Source organism: Phacochoerus africanus, chromosome 2 (genome assembly GCF_016906955.1).
Source record: "Phacochoerus africanus isolate WHEZ1 chromosome 2, ROS_Pafr_v1, whole genome shotgun sequence".
Classification (NCBI taxonomy): Eukaryota; Metazoa; Chordata; class Mammalia; order Artiodactyla; family Suidae; genus Phacochoerus; species Phacochoerus africanus.
This window is the reverse complement of record NC_062545.1, coordinates 57,895,919-57,922,597: the sequence shown is the minus strand read 5'-3', so window position 1 is coordinate 57,922,597 and position 26,679 is coordinate 57,895,919. Positions and strand designations below refer to the sequence as shown.

Below are 26,679 nucleotides of genomic sequence, written 5' to 3'. Positions count from 1 at the left end.
TTGACTGTTTAAACAAAAGTAGTAACAGTGTGTGTGGAATTTATAACATTTGTATAAGTAAATTACATGACAGCAATAGCACAAAGTCCAGGAAGGGAGAAACAGAAGCATACTATTATGAGGTTCTTATACTCTACATTAAGTGGTATAATATCAAAAACTCCAAATATTTAAGGGAAAAAATGAAACCACTTCTACCCAAGCGCTTCTAGAAAATTGAAGAGGAAGAAATCCTTCCCAATTCATTTTGTGAGACCAACAATACCCTAATACTAAAACCAGGTTTAATATATATGAAGAGTTCCCATTGTGGTGCAGTGGAAATGAACACAACTAATATCCATGAGGATGCGGGTTTGATCCCTGGCCTCACTCAGTGGGTCAGGGATCTGGTGTTGCTGTGAGCTGTGGTGTAGGTCACAGACATGGCTCAGATCCTGTGTTGCTGTGGCTGTGGTGTAGGCTGGCAGCTATAGCTCAGATTTGACCCCTAGCCTGGGAACTTCAATATTCTGTGAATGTGGCCCTAAAAAGTAATAAATAAATAAACAATATTATTCACTATATTAACATACTAATAAAGAAAAACCATGATTATATCAGTAGGTGCAGAAAAGGCACTTGGCAAAATTCAGCATCAATTCAAGATTTGAAAAAACAAAAAATGAAAACCTCCCAGAAAAAAATAGGAATGGAAAGCCTCAACTAGATAGGTTCTTCAATGAAACACCTATGGTTATTATCATAAATAACAGTGAAAGTCTGAAAATGTTATGTCCCCCAACATCAGGAACAAGGCAAGGATGTTTGCTTTTACCACTTTAGTCAACATTGAACTGGAGGTTCTAACCAATGCAATAAGACAAGAAAAAACATTGAAATTATCCAGTTTGGAAAGGAAGTAAAATGTCTTCATTTACAGACAGCATTATTCTCTATATAGAAGAAAATCTGTGGAATCTACCTCCCACTCAAAAAAGGCTATGGGAACTAATAAGCCGGTTAGGCAAAGCTGCAGAATATAAGATCAATCCACAAAAATCATTTATATCTCCATATACTAGCAATGAAAAATCAGAAATTAAAATTAAAATAGAAAACTATAATTACATTCAAAATATTAATATCTAGGTATAAATCTGACAAATGATATGGCCTTGGTTTATGCAAAAAAAAATTTCTTTTGTCTTTTTCTCCTTTTAGGGCCACACCTGTGGCATATGGAGGTTCCCGGGCTAGGGATCCAATTAGAGCTATAGCCGCTGGCCTATGCCACAGCAACAGCAACAGCAAGGACAGATCCGAGCCTCATCTGCAACCTACACCACAGCTCACGGCAACACTGGATCCTTAACCCGCTGATCGAGACCAGGGATCAAACCTACATCCTCGTGGATGCCAGTCAGGTTCGTTAACCACTGAACCATGAAGGGAACTCCAATTTCTGCAAAAATTTTTTAGATATGACATCAGGAGTTCCCACTGTTGTGCAATAGGACTGGCAGTGTCTTGGGAGTGCTAGAACACAGGTTCGATCCCTGGCCCAGCACGGTGGGTTAAGTATCTGGTGTTGCCACGGCTACTGTTTAGGTCACAACTGTGGCTCAGATTTGATCCCTGGCCCAGGAACTCCATATGCTGTGGGGTGGCCAAAAAAGAGGACCAAAAAAAAAAAAAGATATGACAGCAAAAACATAATCCACTAAAAAATTGCTCAACTGGATTTCATCAAATGAAGAGTTTCTGCTTTTTGAAAAACACTGTTAAGAGAATAAAAAAACAAGCTGCAGACTTAGAAAAAAATATTTGCAGATCACATATCTTTGATAAAGATCTTTTATTGCAAAGAACTTAAGGAAACAACCCAGTAAAAAATGGGCAAAGAATCTAAATAGACATCTCTCCAAAGAAAATAAATAGATGGCATATAAGCTTATGAAAGATACTCAATATTTTCAGTCATTAGAGAAAAGCAAATTAAAACCACAAAGAGATACCACAGTATACCTATTAGAACAGCCAAAATTAGAAAGACTAACCATATACCTGGTAGCAAAGATGGGACGGAACAGGACTCTCATTCACTACTGTTGAACATGTGAAATGGCACAACCACTTTAGAAAATAGGGGCAGTTTCTTTAAAGGTTAGATTTATACATACTGAATGATCCATCTATTCTATCTCTAGGTGTTTATAGGAGAGAAATGGAAGTATGTGTTCATTGAAAGACATATACACTAGTCCATAGCACCTTGGTTTGTAATAAGCAGAAGCTGGACACACACAGATATCTATCCATATATGAACAGAAGGGTGCAAGAGAGAGACTGTTAAGGGGCTTAAAGAGGCTTTGATTGGTGAAGGATATGTTCAGTGTCTTGATGATGGTTTCACAGGTGCCTATAGATGCAAAACATATCAAATTGCATATCATAAGTATATGCAGTTTATTGTATGTTGACTCTTTAAAAATAAAGAAGAATATAGCCAAAAAAGCAGTAAGAATCACTATTGAAATTCTGTCTGGTATAAACTAAACATTACTGAAAAATGGTTATGTAAATTAATTATGTTGGGGGTTTTTTTTGGTACATCAGTGGACACTTTAAAGCAGAGAATGCTTTTCAACAGTAATCTTCACTGTTGAATACACGTTTTTTTTTTAACTCTTCATGTGATATGTTGTGTGTCCTTAAAGAGTATGTACGTCCATTCTGCTGGGATAATGGCAGCACACAGCCACTTCTTTTCAAGAGCCTTTTGTGACAACGGTAGCATTATGGGGGCCATGCTTTGTCTTGAAGTGTGGAGGGCACTGGCCATAGCTGGCCATATCTGCTCCTTCATTCACATTCAGTTCAGCTCACATGTGAAATTAATGTATTGTGTTTAGGTATTTACTCTGCTTGGCATGTTAGCCAAATTTTAGCCTAGGAACTCACATGCACTTCATCAAGGCAGCATTGCCAATACTTCAGAATGATTCATTTCCTCTTAACACAAAGCCCAGTTAATACTTGTATTGGGACTCTGTATATGTGAAAGTTCCCTTTCAGTTGGCTAACAACGTCAAAACTACCAAGTTTTACAGTATTTATGTGTTTTGAGTGTTTGGGGTGTTCCATTAAAAGGCCTGACTTTATTTGTAGCAACATGGATGGAACTAGGGACTCTCGTACTAAGTGAAGTAAGTCAGAAAGAGAAAGATGAATACCATATGATATCACTTATATCTGGAATCTAATATATGGCACAAATGAACCTTTCCACAGAAAAGAAACAAACTCATGGACATGGAGAACAGACTTGGGGTTACCAAGGGGGTGGGGGAAGGAATGGGATGGACTGGGAGTTTGAGGTTAGTAGATGCAAACTATTGCATTTGAAGTGGATAAGCAATGAGATCCTGCTGTAGAGCACAGAGCACTATATCCAGTCACCTGTGATGGAACATGATGGAGGATAATGTGAGAAAAAGAATGTATATATATGTAAAACTGGGTCACCTTCCTGTACAGCAGAAATTGGCAGAACATTGTAAATCAACTGTAATTAAAAAAAAAAAAAAAAAGTCCTGGCTTTGTGTCCATGGGGTAAAACCCACCCTTCCAGATCATTTTCTGAGCTCTTGACGCTAGCTGGGCATGAAGATGCTAACGGGCAATCCACTCATTTTGGCTTGGCTCTGGGCAGTGGTTCTTTCTCAGTCTCTCTCTGATTCAGGAAGCTGTGGTGACCCAGGCTTGCTTGCTTTCTTTCTTTCAGGGTGTGAACGGCATGTCTGTGGATGAGAAGCCTGACTCCCCCATGTATGTGTATGAATCCACAGTCCACTGCACCAACATCCTCCTGGGCCTCAATGACCAGCGCAAAAAGGATATTCTCTGTGACGTGACTCTGATCGTGGAGAGGAAGGAGTTTCGGGCCCACCGGGCTGTGCTGGCCGCGTGCAGTGAATACTTCTGGCAGGCGCTGGTTGGACAGACGAAACATGACTTGGTGGTCAGCTTGCCTGAGGAGGTACAGTAGTTTGGTTTGTTGGTGTGGTTGCTAGCGGAGGCTTACTGACTTGGGGCCAGGTGGCTGGGGAGAACCCGGAAGGTAGGCCCTGTGCCACATGCCGCTCGGGGGCTGATGATCAAGTCACCCACACGTTAGCTTTGTGGCGTAACCAGTTTCTATTTGATGCGTTTCAAGTCTCAGAGGCATGAATCTGAACCTCACCTGTGGCTCACAGCCCCTTGCAGTTTCTAGTTCACTTACCCTTCGGGTTTTGAGTAGTTCGACCGAAGTTTGGTACAGTCCTAGGAGTAGGATCTGAATCACTGGGACTGTCGTGATGATTTTTCTCTTTCAAATGGTTGAAGGAACACTTGGTTTCCCTTGAGACTAAAAGAATGAAAGTATTCACAGCCCCTTCCTTGCCTGGGGGAGTGGGGGAAGTAAAAAGCCAGCAGTAATTTTCACAGTTAATATAGTAAGATTCTAAGAAGTGTAAACTAGCTTTTCTCACCATTATTGAAAATACCCTGCGCAGGTTTCTTAAATACTTCTGGTAATCCAGTCATTTCTGTACTCTGGGGACACTAGTAGCTGGACTTGTTCTGTCCAGAGATGACATTCAGTTGGATGGTTGGAGCTGCCAGAACTCAAAAGATGGGCTTCGCAACAAACCATTAAATTGGTTACCCCTTTGAACTGTGCATATGGTTTCTTGTTTTCCATCATCCTGACTCCTCTTTATTTTTGTGGTACTAAGGATAACATTGAGCAGCCTCAGGCTTTGTGTTCAGGGCCAGAATCATTCCCTGTGCATCAGCACTGTCTATAACATTGGGGCCACCACTGGCAGTTGCACAGGCTGTGCACTGCACAACTCCCAGGGGTACAACTCATGCCCGTAGTCTATGCGAAGAGAGCCTCAGTGTTGTGCAGTGATCCACAATCCACAGAGAAGCTTTTCATAGCACCCCTAAGAGAAACCAAAGACCCAGTCACCCTGCGGGAGGTGTTGATGAATACAGCTAGCATTAAATCCCGGAGTCACAGACCCACTGCCTCCAAAGACCTGGCAAATCACGTAAATGAGTGAAGCAGGTTGTGTATAAGAAGTAGGAAGTAGTGGGGCAATCACTGGCTCCACAGAAAGACATTCAATTTCAATATAAAAAACAAATAAGCAAACAAGATATGTGGAAGTCAGAGGGGTACCAGATCCAGTCCCTTGTCAAGGAATCTCTACTGTTAATCTTGCATAGTAGGAGAGTGGCCGGCTGACAAAGTGAGGGCTACATAGGCATTTTCACATTAATATTCCTTATTATGTATCCACGGAGTTCCCTAGTGGTGCAGCAGGTTAAGTATCCAACATTGTCATTGCTGTGGCTCAGGTTTGATTCCTGGCCTGGGAACTTCTGCATGGATGTATACGAAAAAAAAAAAAAACCATTACTACTCCTCACACCACTGGCAAGTAGATCCCTAATAAGATCCCAGTAGCAGAAGCAAAAGGAAAAATCAGTCGAGGATAATGTAGTGGGGGCTGGGGCAGGGAGGGACACGCCTAAGTACCAAGTTATGTGGGAAGGCCCAGGAGTGGCAGCTGCATGTGACCCGCTGATCCTGAGCTGAATTGTCCTCATCTGCATTAATGGGCGAATATTTAACCCATCAATAGATGAGAAGATTAAGTGTAAAAGTTCATATTTAAGAGTTTCCTGGTGGCCTCCAGGGTTAAGAACCAGGGGTTGTCACTGCCATGGTGTGGGTTGGATCCCCGGCCCAGAAACATGGGTGCATGCCATGGGTGCAGTCAAAAAAAAGTTTACATTTAAACTGGTAGACATTTGTCAAATGTAAGATCCTTCTTCTTCTCTAGAGAGGCAGCAAGAGTGCCTTTTGAATTTACTCTAACTCTAGAATCCTCTGAAAATAACTGAAAAACTAATAATTACCCAGAATGTTTTTAGGAAGGAGGTGGAGTTCACCATTGCTTTATTATTTGTTATCCCTTTGAAAGCCATCCCGTTTTTATATTTTTCACTGGTTTCCAAAAAAAAATAGATTATATTAAAATATATTTACAAATGAAAAACCACAATTTATGCAATCTCTCTCCCATGACTGCTGACCCCACCTGGAGACTCCTTGGACCATGTGTCCTAAGCACGGGCCTGCCCCCAGTCAGCTCTGTGATCCTGGTCTAGTCAGTTAACCATTCTGAGCCCCAGTTCTTACCTGTAAAAAAAAAAAACCCTAAAATTCTGAAGTCCCAGAGCTCCCTGACTAGCATCCGTGAGGACGCAGAGCTCCCTGACTAGCGTCCATGAGGACGCAGGTTCAATCCCTGGCCTACCCCAGTGAGTTAAGGATTTGCTGTTGCCATGAGCTGTGATGTAGGTCACAGACACAGCTCAGATCTGGCGTTGCTGTGGCTGTGGCATACGCCAGAGGCTGCAAGCTCCAATTTGACCCCTAGCCGGGGAACCTCCGTATGCCGAGAGTGCGTCCCTAAAAAGACAAAAATAAATAAATAAATAAAATTCTGAAGTCATAATACAATAATTCCAAGGCAATAAAATCTAACCTATAAGTTTCTTTTAAGATCAAACCCCTGATAATCCCTTATTTCCTTGGCTCTGAGCTCTCTTTGGAGAGGAACGCTCTATAGATGCTACACAGAAATCTGCTATGTGATCTTTTTGATTATGTTCCAGTGAAGTGAGAGCATGCTAAGTGTTGACTTTCTTCCTTCCTAGTCATGGAAGATGATTTCTCTCCTTACATCATCTGCATCTCCAAACCATTAAAACATTGTGGTTATTCCTGTGCCTGAAACCTTCAGATATAATGAGACACTTCTCTTTTTCTTCCTATGAAACGTGAATTCCTCTTGTCAGTAACCCCGCTCTAAGCATCTCTCTGGTGCGGCCGGCAAGCCAGCCCCCACGGTGTTTTTCTTGGTGGGCCTGTGATAGTTTCTGAGGCCTCCCTTCCAAGAGCCCCTCCCTCTGCTCTGAGCCCCCTCCTGCAGCTCCAAGCACCAGGCATTGTTTTCTCTCCTTGCTGTGTGCTCGCTGAAAGGTCCTTGCAGGCTCTGTGATCATTGTCCCACTTAGCTCAGTGAATGACTTCATAGAATTTGAATTAAGTGGTAAATCAACAAACATCCCAAACACTACCTTGGAAAGAAGCTGCCTGGAACTAACTGGCATTTGGTTCGTATGATGACAGAAAAAGCATTTGATTAGCTCCTGGGAAATCTTTAAACTTCATCATCATCCATCACGAAATCACCTTCTGGCCCTGTCCCAGGCTTGTTCACACTTGGCTCACCTCTGCACTCCCTGGCCAGCCACCTGCTGAGCTTTTCAGGGCCCAGCTGTGTGGCCGAGTCTGAGAGTCTTTAGCATCGTCTTTGAGCTATGAAACTTCCAGTTACTGCTGTGCTCCTGCTCCCTGGCTCAGTCAGCTCTGGCCTGCAGCTGCAGTTCTACCCCCAAATCCTGGCTTCTGACGGCAATGCCATTACCTGCAAAGCAGAGGCAACCACAGTGCCGAGTGCAGCCTCTCGGCTAAAGTGGGGAAAGGCAAAAATAGAGGCCTCCTTCTGGAAGTCAGGCAGTAGTGGAATTGTCTTGGTTGTGGAATGAATGACAGATAGTCTCTAGGATTTCTATGACCTGAGTGTTGACTCCTCATTGAAAAGCACATTCAGGAGTTCCCGTTGTGGCTCAGTGGTTAACGAATCCGACTAGGAACCATGAGGTTGTAGATTCGATCCCTGACCTTGCTCAATGGGTTAAGGATCCCACAGCGTTGCTGTGAGCTGTGGTGTAGGTTGGCAGACGCGGCTCGGATCCCACGTTGCTGTGGCTCTGGCGTAGGCTGGTGGCTACAGCTCCGATTTGACCCCTAGCCTGGGAACCTCCAAATGCTGCAGGAGGGGCCCTAGAAAAAGAAAAAAGAAAAAAGAAAAAAAAAGAAAAGCACATCCAGGAATGCGTGTCAGCAAATCGTAGGAGATAAGGCTTTGTCCTTGATACGTTCATGAAGTAATGAAATAGAACATCTGATTTATAATTAGTAAGTCTATTTCCTGTTAGAAGATGAAAAGAAAGTGGTGAATGTGCCAAGCCTGGCCAGACTGTTCCTATACTGCTCTTTCAGGCTTAAACCTTCCTCAGCAAACACCTCTTTGGTTATAGTCAGGGTGAGCATTGAGGCTGGATGCCGACCGTGCTGGAAGTGGCACCACAGTGTTGAATTCAGTCTTGGGTGTGTCGTACAGAGGACTGTACATCCTGGTCTGTTATCAGAAAGTCAAAAGATAACAGGTGTTGGCAAGGATTTAGAGAAAAGGGAATCCTTGTGTGCTGTGGTGGGAATGTAGAGCCATTGTGGGAAACAGGATGGAGTTTCCGCAACAAAATAAAAATAAAGTTGCCATGTGGTCCACCAATCCCATTTCTGAGTATAGATCTAAAGGAAATAAAATCTCTATCTCAAAAAGATGTCTGTATGAACCCAGGTTCATTGCAGCGCTATTCACAATAGCCAAGATGTGGAAACAACCTAAATATCTGTCAGCAGATAAATAGATTTTTTAAAATGTAGTATATATAAACACACACACACAGACACATACATACATACACACGCACAATGGAATATTTTTCAGCCTTTAAAAAAAAAGAAGGAAATCCTGCTCTTTTCCACAACATGGGTAAACCTGAAGGACATTATGCTGAGTGAAATAAGCCCGACACAGAAAGACAAATCTTGCGTATTCTTACTTATTTCTGGCACCTAAGGAAAAAAGTCAAACTCGTAGTAACAGAAGAGAATGGTGGTTACCAAAGGCTGAGGGTTTGGGCAAAAGGAGAGATATTGATCAAAGGGTACAAACTTTCGGTTATAAGATGAATAAGTTTTAGAAGCGTAATGTACAGCATGGGGACCGTAGTTAATAATAGCGTATTATGATCTTGAAATTTGCGAAGAGAGTAGATCTCAAGTATTCTCACCACAGACACACACACACACACACACACACACATACGATAACTATGGGAGGCAATGGATACGTTAATTTGTTTATCATGGTAATCATTTCACAGGGTACACATCTACCCATGTCACATGTATTCCTTAACTATATACAATGTTCACTTGTGATAAATAAACAAGAGGAGGAGAGGTTATTGCCAAGGCTCGAGCATCTTTCTTTGGGCTTTTTTTCCCTTGTCCCTTCACTCCCTAGAGAATGGCAAGGATTCACACACAGGAATGGCTCTAGGTTAGAGGTAACTATGGCCCCTTCAGGTGGACCTGAGGTGTCAAGGCATTTCAGACTTCTGCTCACTCCCTGTCTCCACCTCTTGCTTTCCCTCTCTCTTCCACTTTCTCTCTTCCACCATTTTGTGACAGATCTTGTTTTTGCCATGCTAAACAAAAAGGAAAACTGACCCAGAGGGATTCTGGAAAAAAAAAAACAACAACAACACAGGATTCGTTGTCAACTGTCCACCACAGGGTACAATAAAGACTGTTCCTGCAGTTGTGCCGCCAAGCGCAGAGGCCAGCAAGGAAGTGATGGAATCGTGTTGTCTGAGAGGTTTTAGAGGCTGTGAGAGCTGTTAATGCCTTTGGGATGGCTTAGGCCCAGTCTTTTAAAGAAGCAGTGAGACAGTCGTGATTATCTTTGGACAGTCCTTTCAGAGCGCAATACTACAGAAAATGCTCAACGCTACAGCCCAGGATGCCAAGAGCATTCAGAGCCTGAACATGACTCCACGGGGAGAGGAGCTTTGGCAGAAAACAGTGGGTGAGGTCTTTGGGAAGTGGCATGACCAGGATGAGAAGAGCAGAGCACTCCCCAACCCCAAGCACAGAGCCGGCCCTTGGCCAGCCCCTCACTTACGGTCGAGACAAGACTCTGAAGGAGAAAAGGCAAATTTTAGGAGCTGAGGAGCATCAGCTGTGAGGGGCTGGAAAGACCACAGTCAGGACCTTGGCACTAACTGCATCTGGGGTCTTGAGCAAGCCAGCTGACCTCTTGGAGCTTCTGTTTCCTCATTCATTCATTTATTCATTCATTCAACAACTATTTATCAAAGGCTGTACCAGGAGGCACTATTCTGGGTGCTGCAGGAACATAATGACCAAAACAGAGCTTAGATTCCAGTCAGGGAGAAGGAGAGACAGACAATTCATAGGAGTTCCTATTGTGGCACAGTGGAAGCAAATCCGGCTGGTATCCATGAGGACGCGGGTTCAATCCCTGGTCTCGCTTAGTGGGTTAAAGATCCGGCGTTGCCACAAGCGGTGGTGTAGGTCACAGATGTGGCTCGGATCCTGAATTGCTGTGGCTGTGGTGTAGGCTGGCAGCTGTAGCTCCTATTCAGCCCTTAGCCTGGGAACTTCCTTATACTGCGGGTGGGGCCCTAAAAGTGGGGAAAAAAGAAAATAAAGAAAATCCATAGCTATGACATGAACTTTGTCAGAGCCATTGAGGAAAATAATACAGGGAGGGCAGTTAAGGAACATGAGGGTACAGGGATACAGGGATTGCAGTTTTATATAAAGTGGTTGAGAAAGGTCTGTTTGAGGGATGACTTTTGAAGAGAGACCTGCAGAAGGTGAGGGAGACAACCTTGCCGACACCTGGGGGAAGAGTGATCTGGGCAGAAGGAATAGCAAGGAGAAGTCCCTGGGGCTGGAGTGGGCCTGGCTTCTTTGGCCCACATGTGAGGAAGGAGTCCGTGGGAGGAGGCCGTCAGGGAAATTGCAGAGTCACCTTTGGACACGTTACCTTTTTTGAAATGAGCTAGGAGGCCCCTGGAGGGTTTCATGGGAGAAGACAGTTGTGTGTGAAAACAGATGGAAAGAGGGCAAGGGCAGAAGCAGGGAGAACCCTTAAGAGGCTGAGGCAGCAAACAAGCATGACCTGATGGCCTAGACCAGGGCTGTAGCAGAGTGGAGCAGGGATCAGTGTCAGATTCTGGCAACATTTTCAAGACAGAGCTTGTGGGATTATCATGTAGGTTAGATACAGGATGAGAGAGAAAGAGAAGAATGAAACTCCAAGGTTCGGGGCCTATGCTGTTGGAAGGGTGGAGTTGCCATTACCTGAGATGGGTGAACACAGAAGAAAATAGGTCTCAGATGGTGGAGTTGGGGCGGGATCAGGAGTTCTGTTTTGTACATATTAAGTTTGAGGTGCCTGTTAACATCTAAATAGAGATGTCTACTGAATAGGAGGCTATACATGACTGAAATTCATGGGAGAAATCTAGCCTGGAGATAGAAGTTTTAATACCAGAGTGTTGGTGATATGGAAAGCAAATAAGTGTAGACAGAAAAAAAGAGAGAGAGAGATAAGTCTTAGGATTGATCCTTGAGTCTTTCCAGAATTAAGAGGTCAGAGAGGTAAAGAGGAGGCAGCAGAGGAGACCAAGGAGGAGTAACTATTGAAACAGAAGAAAAAGCAAAAAGAATTTAGTGTGTTGGAAGCCAGGTAAAGAAAATATTTCAAAGTGGAGAAAATGATCAGCTATGTCGTGTCGATGACAGCCAAGGTGAAGGCTAAAAATTGACCATCCAACAATTTGAATGGAAGCCATTTATAATTTCAGAGGAAGCAAAAGAAGCAAGAACCAACTGGGGAGTTCCCGTTGTGGCTCAGCAGTAATGAACCTGACTAGTATCCATGAGGGCACAGGTTCCCTGGCCTCTCTCAGTGGGTTAAGGATCCGGCATTGCCGTGAGCTGTGGTGTAGGTCGCAGACTGGCTCGGATCCCACATTGCTGTGGTTTTGGCATAGGCTGGCAGCTACAGCTCCCATTAGACCCCTAGCCTGGGAACCTCCACATGCCACGGGTGCGGCCCTAAAAAGACAAAAAGACAAAAACAAAAAAAGAAAAAGAACTAACGGAGTTGTGTTCTAGAGAGAAGAAGAGAAGGATTTGAAGAGGTGATGTAAGCTACATTTCTGAGGCCTTTGGAGTTAAAGGGAGCAGAAAGGTGAGCCAGTAGCTGGAGGGAAATAGAGTCAAAAGGGGTTTCATTTCGGTTTTGCTTTTAAGTAGGAAGAAATTCCAGCGCACTTGCCCTCCACAGTAAAGATTCTCAGTCTTGCCCCGTATCCAGTTTTCTTCTCTTTCCTGGACACACAGGAAGAACGTGTCTACCATCAGACATGTTGGGTAACTAGATCTAGCCAATAAAACATGAGTGGGAGTCATCTCTGGCCTGAGGCCGTTAAAAGTAGGTGTGAGTTCTTCATTTCTTTCGCATCCATTTAACTGATGTCAGAGAACTCCTAGGTGGTGGAACCGCAACCCAGATTCTTGAGTCACTGTTGGAGAAGAGCCATCTGACTCAAATCAGACTCTGACATGAATGAGGGATCAACTTTTATGTTAAGCCATTAGGATTTGGTGTTTATTTGTTTGCACAGCAGAGCCCATCCTGATTCATCCTTGGGCTGATGGGAAAGTTCCAAAAGAGAGAGGAAACTTGCTGAGACGGGAGACAGAAGGCCAGTCCCTAAACGAGTGCTCTTGAGTACTTGAGAGAGGATGGAATTACTGAGCAAGGGGGCAGATGCACCTTAGCAAGGCTCATCCTTCTGGAAGTTGATGGAGTTGAATAGGATGATTTCTGGAGTCCTAGCTTGAGCTACAGGTTGATGGTCTTTGAATTCTTCTGGGTTCCTGATGGAAAGAAAAAAATCCTGCTGGTCAGAAAGAGAGGAGGGATATTTGGGTTGACAGCAAGGGAAAAGCCATGGAGATGGGAGGCAACTGGATCCAGAAAGGAAAGAATCATCGGACTTCAGAAGAGAAGTGAGCTCACTTCTCTTATCTTTGTAAATACTTTCTGACTTTTCAGAAATGGTCTTGTGAGGGAGTTCCCATCGTGGCGCAGTGGTTAATGAATCCGACTAGGAACCATGAGGTTGCAGGTTTGGTCCCTGCCCTTGCTCAGTGGGTTAACGATCCGGCGTTGCCGTGAGCTGTGGTGTAGGTTGCAGACGCGGCTCGGATCCCGCGTTGCTGTGGCTCTGGCGTAGGCCGGTGGCTACAGCTCCAATTGGACCCCTAGCCTGGGAACCTCCATATGCCTCGGGAGCGGCCCAAGAAATAACAAAAAAACAAAAACAAAAACAAAAATGGTCTTGTGAGAATTCGCAGGAGGTGACAGTTCAAGAGCTATAGAACCGCTGGACTATTTGATAACCTAGAACATAGGCAGATTGTAGAAGATGCAGATTGTTACTCTCTAACCATTCATTCTCTAAACCATAAATGCTCCTTAACCATTTCAGAAGGATCTTGGGAAAAAATGTTGTCATTGAATGACCTCAATTTCAACATGAGTGCACAGGGAGTAATAATACTGGTCACCTGCCTGACTTGCAGGGCTGCTGTTCAGATTCATGAAATGTGATAAGTTAAACTTCTTGGAAGGATGGTGCTATATAAACAGAAGGTGCTATTATTTCCGTAAAAGGAAAGCATAGTCTTCCCTGATGAAATGGCTCTTACCTCAGAATCCTCATTAAAAGCTGTGGTGCAATCTTCCAAGTTGCATTAGTGAGACTTGGCAGCAGATGAAAAAAAAGCAAATAAATAATAAGTCAAAATATCCCAGGTAACTATTTGCTGGCAAGTAAGAAGATTTCAAGTCCTAGAATCGTGCTGATAATTTCCAACTGCCTAAAGGCAGAGCTTATTTATAGTAATGCAAAGGTGACTTCTAGCCCTGAAATCTGGGCCTTGGTCTCAGATGGAGGTGCAATAAAGCAAAGCCATGAAAAGGGGAGTTAATACTATTGTGACTTCATCTGTAAGGCTGCTCAGTGGTGCTGCTCTAGAGGGAGGGAAAGCTGGTGTGAAAATAGCCACAGCAATAGCTAATTTTAAAACTGAACTGTATAAGCTATTCCCAAGCCCCTTACATTTTCTAAATCCTGAGGCCACTAAGTCCTATTTTAAGAACTTATGCAGAGATATATTCCTCTTTTGGTGCAGTAGAAGGAGTTAAGTAGACAAAAACCAAGACCTGTCTGAAAATTATTTTTAAGTGACCTGATTTCAAAGCCAGTTTTAAGGATTTCTTTCACTATAGCTATTTATTCCTGTATAATGTAAGATAACCACAGTCATCAACATTTGTGGTTTTCTGGCCATACTTGAGGCATGTGGAAGTTCCCAGGCCAGAGATCAAACCTACACCACAGGAGTGACCCATGCCACAGCACTGCCAACACCAGATCCTTTAACAGCTAGGCCACTGGGGAACTTCAGTAATCAACATTTTAAAATGGATTCATGGAGTTCCCATCGTGGCGCAGGGGTTAACGAATCTGACTAGGAACCATGAGGTTGCAGGTTCGATCCCTGGCCTCGCTCAGTGGGTTAACGATCCGGCGTTGCCATGAGCTGTGGTGTAGGTCGCAGACGCGGCTCAGATCCCGCGTTGCTGTGACTCTGGCGTAGGCCGGTGGCTACAGCTCCAATTGGACCCCTAGCCTGGGAACCTCCATATGCCGCGGGAGCGGCCCAAGAAATAGCAACAACAACAACAACAACAATAACAACAACAACAAAAATAAATAAATAAATAAATAAAATTTAAAAAAGAATTAAAAAAATAAAATGGATTCATAACAATGCCTTTGACAGTAAAATTATTTGCGTTAAATTTTATAAAAGTAGTTACTAGTGTACCTATTTTAAAACTCTTCTCCATGTATGATTTAAATGTCTCTTATGTTTCTTTCTTTCCCCTATTATGGAATCTCTTAGCTATTTCAATTAAAATTAATAATGTCTTTAAAGACAAAGTTCGGAGCTGTAAATTTCCTCACTTGATCAGTAATTTAAGTATTATTTTTTCATATTTAATCATAGAACCCGGAACTTTAACAGGATACTTAATTAAAGTTTTAATTCATGATAAGAAGTCGAATAGGCATTGGGAAAAGTTTTTTAAAATTATTTCCACTTCTCATGTAGATTACAAAAAAAAAAGGTGTGATAGACATAATGGCTGTCAGCCAAGCGTATTGTACGTCATGCCAACGTGAGTTGGCAGCAAGCCATTGTCCAATTAGCATGGCTTCATCGATGCAGAGTAATCACTCTTGAGTACATAGTTGAGTCACTCATGATGTCGTGGTACTTCTCTTGAGCCAATGTTTCTCAGGACAGGTTTCTTATTCATTGTTATTACCTGCCCTACTTTGCCAATTAAAACGCAGGACCATTTAGCTGAAAGCTGAACAGAAGAGAAGCATTTATTCTATATCTCATTTCCCTTTGCTTCCTGAAAACTGAGATGGCAATTAATCAGTGAAAGCATGGTGTGTGTGTGTGTTTTGTTTTTGTTTGTTGGTTGGTTGGTCCTTTTGTCATTTTAGGGCCACACCTGAGGCATATGGAGGTTCCCAGGCTAGGGGTCCAATCGGAGCTACAGCCACCAGCCTACACCACAGCCACAGCAACTTGGGATCCGAGTCATGTCTGTGACCTAGATCATAGCTCACGGCAAGACCAGATCCTTAACCCACTGAGTGAGGCCAGGGATCGAACCCAAGTCCTCATGAATACTAGTCGGGTTCGCTAACCACTTAGCCATGATGGGAACTCCCATGGTGTGTTTTTTAAATGAGTTACAAGAAAATATAGTTTCCACACCAAAATACTCAGAGTTGGAATCCAAGTGTCAATTTTTATTCTGTCTTGTCTTTGGCAACTCGAACACTTGGCACAAATGCGAGGCTATCAGGGAAGTTACCTAATAATCTTAATGGATTCGCATTCCATTCAAAACCTTGGAATGTCACCAGACTGCTTCAGGCTTGGGCACTGTGGTTGGGACGTCCCAAACATTTCTGGTGGGTGTGTGGTTTTATGCAAGCAGACGAGTTTCACAAGAGACCCTTCTTATGGTGAGAACACCTAGCATCTTGGTTGGACAAGCTGTAAACCAGGAATTGGTTCAGGAATTCCTTAATAAAAGCGATCCTGTCCAGGTGTTGGAGGGGTGTGTGGTTGTGCTTCTTAGCGGCACAAAGGGAGTGAAGGACTTGTGGGCACTCCTCAGCCCCATCTTTCTGTTTATTTTCCTGTTTGTTTGGATTCTTTTTTTTTTTTGTCTTTTTGTTGTTGTTGTTGTTGTTGTTGTTGCTATTTCTTGGGCCACTCCCGCGGCATATGGAGGTTCCCAGGCTAGGGGTTGAATCGGAGCTGCAGCCACCGGCCTACGCCAGAGCCACAGCAACGCGGGATCCGAGCCGCGTCTGCAACCTACACCACAGCTCACGGCAACGCCGGATCGTTAACCCACTGAGCAAGGGCAGGGACCGAACCCGCAACCTCATGGTTCCTAGTCGGATTCGTTAACCACTGCGCCACGACGGGAACTCCTTGTTTGGGTTCTTAAACAAATCACAGGCTAGACAAAGAGTTGGGTTGTGTTTGCTTTCAGGAATGCAGCAAGTAAATAATGGCACTTTGGTTTCCTGATACTGGTTCCCTGATATTTCAGAAGTGTTCTTTTTCTCATTAACTTGGTGCACAGAGTAAGATCTATCACTCTGCCATGGACTCCTAAAATATGTTGACAGTCTGTCTCACTGACATTGGCACCACCTCCAAGCTCGCTGGTGAGGCAGTGAGCTTCCTGTCTGTGCTGGACTTCTGTATGCAGCCTGGCAAAGGTTGTGTGTGAAAAAAATGAGTGCCTTCAGCACCCTGGGTGGGATGGAGCCAGGCCTCCAATGTGAGACTGTTTTTTGACTGATTGGCAGCAGAGAGAAATACTGGCAGCTGTTCCCAAGCAAGCCAGAGAGTTGGCCCGGGAGTGGGGGGAAAAAAAATGCTGGGATTTAGCCAACAAAAGATTCCTGCATTTAGAAGAAAATCAAAGGAAGGATACAGAAGGTCACAATTACAGGCCCCCAGCTTGTTGAAGTAACAACTATTTCATTTTGCCTTCTGTTGTATAAAGGAAAGTATTAAATGTCACCGCACCCATTTTTTTCCTGATGCTTTTTTTCTAAGTCTTCATTTTTGTTCTTTGGATTTCTTTATTTTTAAAAAATTCTCTATGTGCAAAACCAGATGATGGGCTTATGCTTCCTAAAAGTGGTGCCTGGGTGACGTTATTCGTGGAGGCAGCATCGGCAGAACTGAGGTTTCTGAGAGCAGTGGCCACACAAGTGTGTGCCAAACCTAGTCCAGCACCTCGGGCTAGAGTGGTGTTATGTGTGAAAATCACTTCCAAGATCTGTCCAGAGAGACCCTCTGACACAATTTATCTATTATTCTTGTTTTATTAGTTACTAAAAGAGAAGAATGGAGAAAACAGGATGTTCCTAAAAGGCCAGGAAAATGTTTGCTGAAAGATAGGGACCCTCAGGCGTCTTGGCGTGTAAAGATGAGAACTCTTGTACAACGAGAGACACTTTCAAGTTGCACTGTCATTCTTCCTTCCCAGGGAACACCTTAGACAATGTGCAAATATTCTTTCTGCCAAGGAGGGCTGTAGTAACCCAGGAATTGAACTGTACCCTGCACATAGGAAGGTGAGACGACTGAAAATGTGGACCACCACGGAAGTTCCCGTTGTGACTTAGCGGGTTAAGAACCGACATAGTGTTGGTGAGGATGCAGGTTTGATCCCTGGCCTCCCACAGCGGGTTGAGGATCCGGTGTTGCTGCAAGCTGGTGGCATCGGTCACATATATGCAGCTCAGATCTGGTGGTGCTATGGCTGTGGCTCCGTTTCGACCCCTAGCCCGGGAATTTCCATATGCCTCAGCAAAAAAAAAAAAAAAAAAAAAAAAAAAAAAAAAACCAACGACAAAAAACATGGGGACCACCAAGACACAGGGTAGGAAGTATCCAGGGTTCTAAGAGAAGATATTTCCAGCACACCTTGTGGGACTCTAGGGATTTGGCAGGGGCGGTGGGGGGGGGGGAATGCTTAAATCCATCAGATTTGCAAGATACTCCTGGAGAGAAATGCAATGACCTTTCAAGTTCTGTTTAACAAAGTCTCTCTATGTCTCCTCTTTGCGGCTGCTACAATCGATGTCAACCAGATGTTCTTACTCACAGAAGAAATACTATCCTGGCTACATGTGAGGGATTTCAGCTATATTAAAGGAGAATCATATAACAGTGCAAGACGCTAGACACTGGGGGGGGGGATAGAAACAGACACAGAATTACCTTCAGAGGAGTGTGTGTGCGTATGTGTGTGTGTGTTCAAAGGACAAAGGAGTGAAAAGGACAAGATGGCTTAAGTACAGGACTTCATAAAAGCAGAGGAATAGAATGCGTGACCATTTCCTAGATCATTTCTTTGGGGAGGTTAACTTAGAAATGTAAGACAAGACCATCTCCTTCAAAGAGTTTACAATAGAGTTGAAGAATCAAAACAAACCATAGAAATCAAAGGTGTGAACAATTCAAGAGCATTCATTGTAGACGCCACCTTGTGTTAGCCATTGTTTGTGCCACAGACTGAGGGAGGGCAGGATTTTCCTTCCCTCTCCTAAAACCAACACTCCCAGGGTTGTTGGGACTTTCTTAAGGAACAAGTGGGGGGGGGGGCCTCCAGGAGAGGTGTGACACTGGTGTGACAATGGCCCTGAAAGGAGCACTCACAGAGCTTGGAGGAGCTGGCTCTGCTTAGCACAAGTCATACACAGGAGGAGATTGTTCAAAATGTGGTCAGATTCCATGGGGCCTTCCTATGAAAGAATAAAGTGTAGACAAGAGAATTTAGTCTTGACCGAATAAGAAACAGGAATGCACTGACACGCTGTGAGCCAGACAGGGATGATGAAAAAGTTTCAAGAATAACTCTCTGGCAGTGGAATGTTTGATGGCTGGAACAGCCAACTACTCAGATGGAGGGCCCGGCCAGGAGGCTCACCCAGGTCCCATAGGAGCTGACAAAGGTATGTGCCTGCTGGGGGATCCTGAAGACGGGGCTGGGACTCATACGTGGGGAGAGAGGCCCTGGAGGCTTGATATTTACCCGTAGCACTTTATACATTCCCAAGGCACTGAGAGTGCCAAGCTGAAGATTCGGATGCGAGATAAATGGTCCATTGGCACTAGCTGAAACTCTGGGAATTGCTCATCCCTCTGAGAAAAGAGAAGAGAAAATAGGGTGGGAGCTGAAACTGAGCTCCTACACTGAGGTTCCAGTGCTGGTCCCTCTCCTAAGAACAAGGTCTACCCAGGATGGCTGGTTTTAAGTTTATCTTCATTTATTTTGGGAATCTTTAAGCCCCAACAGTGCATCAGACTGAGGATACATGTAGAGGTGCTCCGTAAATGACCTTTGAAGGTGTGTGCCTCCCAGGTGATACTGTGAGCATCAGGTCTTGCTTAGCACAGGTGGATACAGGACCTCCGCGGAGACACTAAGTTCCTAGAGGACAAAGCCTCTGAAACACCTTAGGGGTATTTGTAATCCAGTGCCATGTATTTTGAAGTGCCAGGAACAGATTCAGGCAAAGGTGATCACTTATGGTTAAAACCATCGAAGTTCCCATTGTAGCTCAGCGGGTTAAGAACCTGACTAGTCTCCATGAGGATTCTGGGTTCAGTCCCTGGCCTTGCTCAGTGGGTTAAGATCCAGCATTGCCTCAAGCTGCTGCATAGGTCACAGATGGAATCCAGGGTTGCTGTGGCTGTGGCATATGTTGCAGGTGCGGCTGTAAAAAGAAAAATAAAATGTTGTGATGTATGTTTGCTGGACATTAGTATAGTACCAAAGTAACACACCTGGTCATAAAGTAACAACACACAGTCTCTACACACAAACCCAGGCAAGGGTCAATCCAAGCATCACTCCTCGTGGGTCAACTAGGTGCTAAATGTCCTCTGATGATATTCATGAAATACACACCCTTCCCAAAGATGTGTTCAGTGTATAAACTGAGCTCATAAAGCCTTCAGGTATAAATTCCAGTTGGAGGAAAACCAGTGATTAGAAAAACAAGCTTAACAACACCATAAGGGAACAATGGGACAAATCCAGAGGGTGGGATGTTCTGGAGGAGCAACGGCCTGATTTCTTCAATAAGTCAGTGTCATAAAATGGGACGGGGCTAAATTAAACAAGAATTTAGTTTTTAAGGGATTTAAAAACCAGATGCAGTATATGGTCCTGCAATGGTTACTGGTTTGGAAAAACTAGTTATAAAGGACTTTCGGGGGTAGGGGGGATTGGCGAACTCCAAATGTGGTCTGCGTATTAGAGGAAGTTTTCCCAAAATGGAAATGTGGTAATAATTGGAAAAGGCAGACTGAGTAATAATAGGCCCAGTACGATCTTGGTTTGGTTAAAAAAAAAATACGTGTGTGTGTGTGTGTGTGTGTGTGTGTGTGTGTGTGTGTGTGTAAAGGAGCCAGAAGGATGTGTGCTAAAGTCTTCAGAGTGGTGACCTGTGAATGAGGGGAATATGATGGGTTTTGTTTTGCTTGTCTGCATTTTCCAATTTCCTGCAGTATGGATTCTTACATTTCTGTAATAATAAAAAGGTTATTTGAACAGTTCAGTGGATAGAAGGGAAGGAGAGAAGGAAGATCAGGTGAGGTCTGGAGCATAATGCTGGAAAAGTACACCTCCACAGGATGGCGTTACGTGTGTTTCAAAACCTCATTGGTTTTCTCCTCAGAAACATCAATACTGCACCCATGCTCCCTGGCCCCTTCCTCCCAGCTCAGGGTCCTCCCGTCTCCTAAGGGGCTGGAGTCCTTAACTTGGACCACAGGAACTTGCATTCCACCATCTCCATGGTTCAGTGAAAAGCAACCCGAAAAGCAATAAAGGAAATAGATTTCTTCTAGTTTCTTCTTATTAAAAATTTAAGACCTTTTTTCATATTTAAATTTACCTAGGTTATTGAAACCTACAGATGCCCTTCCTTCCTGTATGTTCTCTAGAGTTGCATCTCTGGAAATTACTGGTGTTATTTTCAGTGAAAATAGCTCAGATGTTTTCCAAGCCTCTGACCCGCTGCCTCCCCCGATAGAGAAGGCAATTCTCACCATGTGGTCAGATCTCAGGCAGCTTTGGAGGAAGCAGTGGATGTGGGGAATATCTCTCCTTTCCTGTTACCCTGGAAATTTCAGTACCTGCAAGTACGGAAATTGAAAACAAGGAGAGTCCTTTCATAGATATTTTCAAACATATATAAATATCTGCACACGCATGCTTTGGAAATCAATCAGCTTACTTCACATTTGGGCTGCATACAGAGCATCTTCAGGTAGTTGCTCTTTCAAGGATGTGTCAGAATGTTCAGTGAGGGAGTTCCTGTCGTGGCGCAATGGAAACGAATCCAACTAGGAACTGTGAGGTTGTGGGTTCAGTCCCTGGCCTTACTCAGTGGGTGAAGGATCTGGCGTTGCCATGAGCTGTAGTGTAGGTCACGGATGTAGCTCAGATCCTGCATTGCTGTGGCTGTGGTGTAGGCTGGCAGCTACAGCTCCAATTCGACCCTGAGCCTGGGAACCTCCATATGCCACGGGTGTGGCCCTAAAAAGACAAAAAAAAAATTTTTTTTTAAATGTTCAGTAAGAGGGACATGTCTTTCTGTTAATCAGATGGGTGATGACATTTTTAAAAGCTGAGTGTAAAAAAGACTGCTTCCAGAGTTCCCGTCATGGCTCAGTGGTTAACGAATCCAACGAGGAACCATGAGGTTGTGGGTTCGATCCCTGGCCTTGCTCAGTGGGTTAGAGATCTGGCGTTGCCGTGAGCTGTGGTGTAGGTTGCAGACGCGGCTCGGATCCCGCGTTGCTGTGGCTCTGGCGTAGGCGGGGCGGCTACAGCTCTGATTCGACCCCTAGCCTGGGACCCTCCGCATGTCATGGGAGCGGCCCAAGAAATAGTGAAAACAAAACAAAACAAAACAAAACAAACAAAAAAAAAGACTGCTTCCATCCCCAGCTGGGCTTTGTTAAAGAGGACACCATGAGGAGTTCCCTCATGATTCAGTGGGTTAAGGGTCAGGTGTTGTCACTACCGAGGCTCAGGTGGCTGCTGTGGCACGAGTTCAGTCCCTGGCCCAGGAAACTTCCACATGTTTAGGTCATAGCCAAATAAAAATGAGGGCACCATGGAGTCTCCCCTGGATCCTGAGAAGCCTGGACTCATGGGTGTCCCTGGAACTCATGCTGTTTTGTCCCCTCTGCACGTTTCCTCTGAATCGGAGGAGCCATTCAATGGGGGCCCTGCAGTAATGAGGTGGTTTCTCTCCATCCTGCCCGACGTCTGGATGAAGAGAACCGACACGTGTGACTGAGATTACAGAGGAGTGAGTCAAAATAGAAAGTGATGCTCTAGTGGACCTGCACCTGGAAGGCTCACGGTGGTGTTTAAAACAACTTAATGGGAGTTCCCATTGTGGCTCAGGGGAAACGAACCCAACTAGCATCCATGAGGACATGGGTTTGATCCCTGGCCTCGCTCAGTGGATCAAAGATCCAGTGGTGCTGTGAGCTGTGGTCACAAATGCGGCTTGGAACCCTCGTTGCTGTGGCTGTGGTATAGGCTGGTAGCTGTAGTTCTGATTCAACCCCTGGCCTGGGAACTTCCATATGCCATGGGCGTGGCCCTAAAAAAGCAAAAAAATAAAACAAAGTTAAAAAAATAAAACAACTTAATGCAGGAGTTCCTGCTGGGGTGCAGTGGGTTAAGAATCCAGCTGCAGTGGCTCAGGTCACTGCAGAGGCTCAGGTTTGATCCCCAGCCCAGCACAGTGGGTTAAAGAATCTATTGTTGCCACAGCTGCAGTGTAGGTCACAGCTGCAGCTCAGATTCAATCCCTGGCCCAGGAACTTCCGTATGCCATGGGTGTGACCATTAAAACAAAAACAAAAACAACTTAGTGCAAAATGCTTTCTACTCTGTGGTCAGCAGTATGCTGGTTCTTCCTTACTTCCTCCTCAGCTTGTTTTCATGGAAAATCTGGGTGGAAGGGGTTGGGTTTTTTTGTTTGTTTGTTTGTTTTAGGGATGTACTAATAGCATATGGAAGTTCCCCAGGTAGAGGTTGAATCAGAGCAGAAGCCTCTAGCCTACACCACAGCCACAGCAACGCCAGATCCAAGGCAAGACTGCCACCTACACCACAGCTCATGGCAACGCCAGATCCTTAACCCATTCAGCAGGGCCAGGGATCAAACCCACATCCTCATGGGTACTAGCCTGGTTCATTACCGATGCACCACAACAGTAACTCCAGAAATCTAGAGTACTTAACTCTTCTAATACCCATATATTAGTCTGCTCAGGCTGCCATGACAAATACCACAGGATGGGTGGCATAAGCAACAGGAATTTATTTTCTCACAGTTCTGGAGGCTGGAAGTCCAAGACCAAAGGTGTCTGCAGGTTTGGTTTGTCTTGAGGCCTCTCTCCTTGGTTTGCAGACGGCCACCTTCTCACTGTGTCCTCACATGGCCTTTCCCTGTGCACAGAGAAAGAGAGGATGCTCATTTCTCTTCCTCTTCTTACAAGGACACCAGTTCTGTTGGCTCAAGGCCTCACCCTTCTAACCTCATTTAACCATAACTACCTCCTTAAAGGCCCTTTCTCCAAATACGGTTACATGAGGATGAGGGTTTCAACATATGAATTTGGGGAGACACAATTCAGTCCATAATGGCCTACTAAAAAATAATGGCTTTGTGCAAATAACAAAACAACATATGGGCAAGATTATCCACATATGTATAGCAACACAACCACTAACTATGCAGCCATATGGAAGAAAAAGAGATCTCCATGAACTGATAGGGAGTAATTTCCAGGATATATTTTAGAAAGCAAAAACAAGATGCAGAAGAGTATATAAGCTAGATATGGTAAGCTTATTTTTGATTAAGAAACAAGGGAAAATATCAATATGTATTTATGATGCATATGTATAATTTATAATTATATATATACATTTGCATATATTATTCAAAAAACATAGAAAAGATAAAAACTATGAGAAAATGACCTATGGAAAGTGGTGAAAACAGAAAGGATTTGAGACTCTCTGAATGTATCTTTTTATTTGGTATTGACTTTTGAACCATTTAAATGTTTTCCACAATCAGGAAGTTAAAATTCAATCAAAAAGATGAAAAGCAGCAGGTCCTAAAATTTAAAACAAATAGAGAAAAGGAACTCAACTGCATATTAAACTGGTTAATTAGCCTCACAGAATAAAAGAATAAGTTAGATTAACTTTTGAACATAGTTCTGTGGCTAGACATTCTCTCTTGGACATTTGTCAAGACAGCTGCTCTGAACTTTTCAAAAATGTCAGTCATGAAAGGCAAAATGATGGGGACTCTCCCTAGATCAAAGGAAATTAAGTGGGACCAAATGCAATGAGTGATCTTGATTGGCTTCCAGAGTGGAAAAAAAAAATCTACGAAGGACATCCTTGGAGCAATTTAGAAACTGAATGTAGACCATATATTAGTTTGTACGTGTCAACATGACTTGTTTGAGTAGGAAATTGGTGTTTTGGTTATGTAAAATGTTCTCAAGGAGGAGTTCCCATTGTGGCTCAGCCTGTTAAGAACCTGACTAGTGTCCATGAGGATGCAGGTTCGATCCCTGACCTCGCTCAGTAGGCTAAGGATTCGGTGTTGCCACAAGTTGCATATCTGGTGTTGCTGTGGCTATGGCATGGGCTGGCAATTCTGCCCCTAGCCAGAGAACTTCCGTATGCTACAGGTGTAGCCCTAAAAAAATAAAGTAAAAATCCACAATAGAAATTTTTTTAAGTGTTCTCAAGAGATATGTGCTGAAGTATTTAGGAATGAAATGTCATGATTTACTTTCGAGTCATTTTGGAAAGAAATGTATATGTGGGGGGGGGTAGATAAGACAATAAAGATACAGAGAAGGAACGGACACATTTAGCAAAATTTAACAGTTGGTAAATCAAGATTAAAAGTGTATGGATGTGTATTTCTTTCATCTTTTTTCCACATTGGAATTTTCAAGATAAAACATTGAGGACAATAAATAATGGATTTGGATTGGTTTTATCATGAAGGCGCTCCATTCACAAGAAGCATTTACTGAGCACCTACTGTGTGCCAAACCCTGTTCGAAGTGCTGGGGATGTAGTCATGGACAGGACAGAGTCAATTGGAGCTCTCATGGGCCTACATTTTAGTGCAAAAGACAACTAAGCAAAAGAGATAACATTTTTCTCATTTTTTAAAGTTTTATTGAAGTATAGTTGAGGTACAATGTCATAAAAACCAGTTGACTTTAGATTGTGCTGAGTGATAGAAGCAAAATAATACAGGGTGATGTAATAGATACTCATCGAGGGAGAAATGACATTAGACAGGGTGGCCAAGGAAGGGTTCTCCAAAGAGGAGCCTTCTAAGCTGAGACCTGAGTGACCAGAATGAGCCATTCATTCATTGACCAGATTTACACTGAACACCAGCCATGTGTGCTCTTCTAAGTACAAGATGTAGCAGGGACAAAATGGGTATGCTTGATAGACCATGATGGAAAATAATGTAAAAAAAAGAATGTGCATATATGTACAACTGAGTCATTTTGCTGTATAGCAGAAATTGGCAAAACATTGTAAATCACCTGTACTTTAATTAAAAAAAAATTTTTTTAATGGGTACACTCTCTGCTTCCTAGCGCATACAGTAAACCAGAATATGTATGTTGGCAGTGTCACCAGGAGGAAATAAAGCAGGCAGGGGAGTAGTCGAGAGGGCAGGAATTGAAATTTATGTTTTATTTAGTTTGTTGTGTTTTTTTGGTATCAAATATTTAAAAAATTTTTTAATTGAGGTATAGTTGATTTACAATGTTTTGAGTGTACAGCAAAGTGATTCAGTTATACATATACATATATGCATTATTCTTTTTCAGATTCTTTCCCATTATAAGTTATAAGATAATGAATATAGTTCCCTGTGCTATACAGTAGGTCTTTGTTGTTTATCCATCATATATGTAGCAATGTTTATCTGTTAATCCCAAACTCCCCATTTATCCTTCCCTCCCCTTCCCCCTTTGGTAACCAAAAGTTTGTTTTCTATGTTTATGAGTGTATTTCTGTTTTGTGAGTTCATTTGTATCTTTTTTTTTTTTTAGATTCCACATGTAAGTGATATCATAAAATATTTGCCTTTCTTTAACTTCACTAAATATGATAATCCCTAGGTCCAACCATGTTGCTGAAAGTGGCATTATATTGTTCTCTTTTATAGCTGAGTAGTATTCCAGTGCGTGTGTGTGTGTGTGTGTGTGTGTGTACACTGTATCTTCTTTATCCATTCACCTATTAATGGACATTTCACTTGCAGGAAATTTAGGTGAAATTTTAGATACAGCAGTTCCAAAGGGCTCCCTGAGCAGGTGACATTTAGAGATGAGGGCTAGAGCTGGGGTGTTGGGAGGAGACAGGTTGTGGAGGGCCTCATGGAGCCCTATTAATGACTTTGGCTTTTACTTAGTGAAATGGGATCCTTTGGAGGGGTCTGGATAGAATAGTTATGTCATCCAACCTATCTTTCTAAAGGATGGCTCTGGATGCCCAGTTGAGAATAGGCTACAAAGGGGCTAGGGTAGAAGTAGGGGTATCAGTTAAGCATCT

The 26,679-nt window shown here is 43.5% G+C and overlaps 1 protein-coding gene across 5 annotated transcripts in view; it reads left to right on the top strand.

The window, feature by feature from the left end:
- BACH2 (BTB domain and CNC homolog 2) overlaps positions 1-26,679 on the top strand; it is a 383,728-nt gene that overhangs the window by 286,512 nt on the left and 70,537 nt on the right. For all 5 annotated transcript variants that reach the window (XM_047761189.1, XM_047761197.1, XM_047761205.1 and 2 more), the window contains one exon: positions 3,768-4,022. In XM_047761189.1, the coding sequence (XP_047617145.1) occupies positions 3,768-4,022 (255 nt within the window). The remainder of the gene's footprint in view (positions 1-3,767; positions 4,023-26,679) is intronic.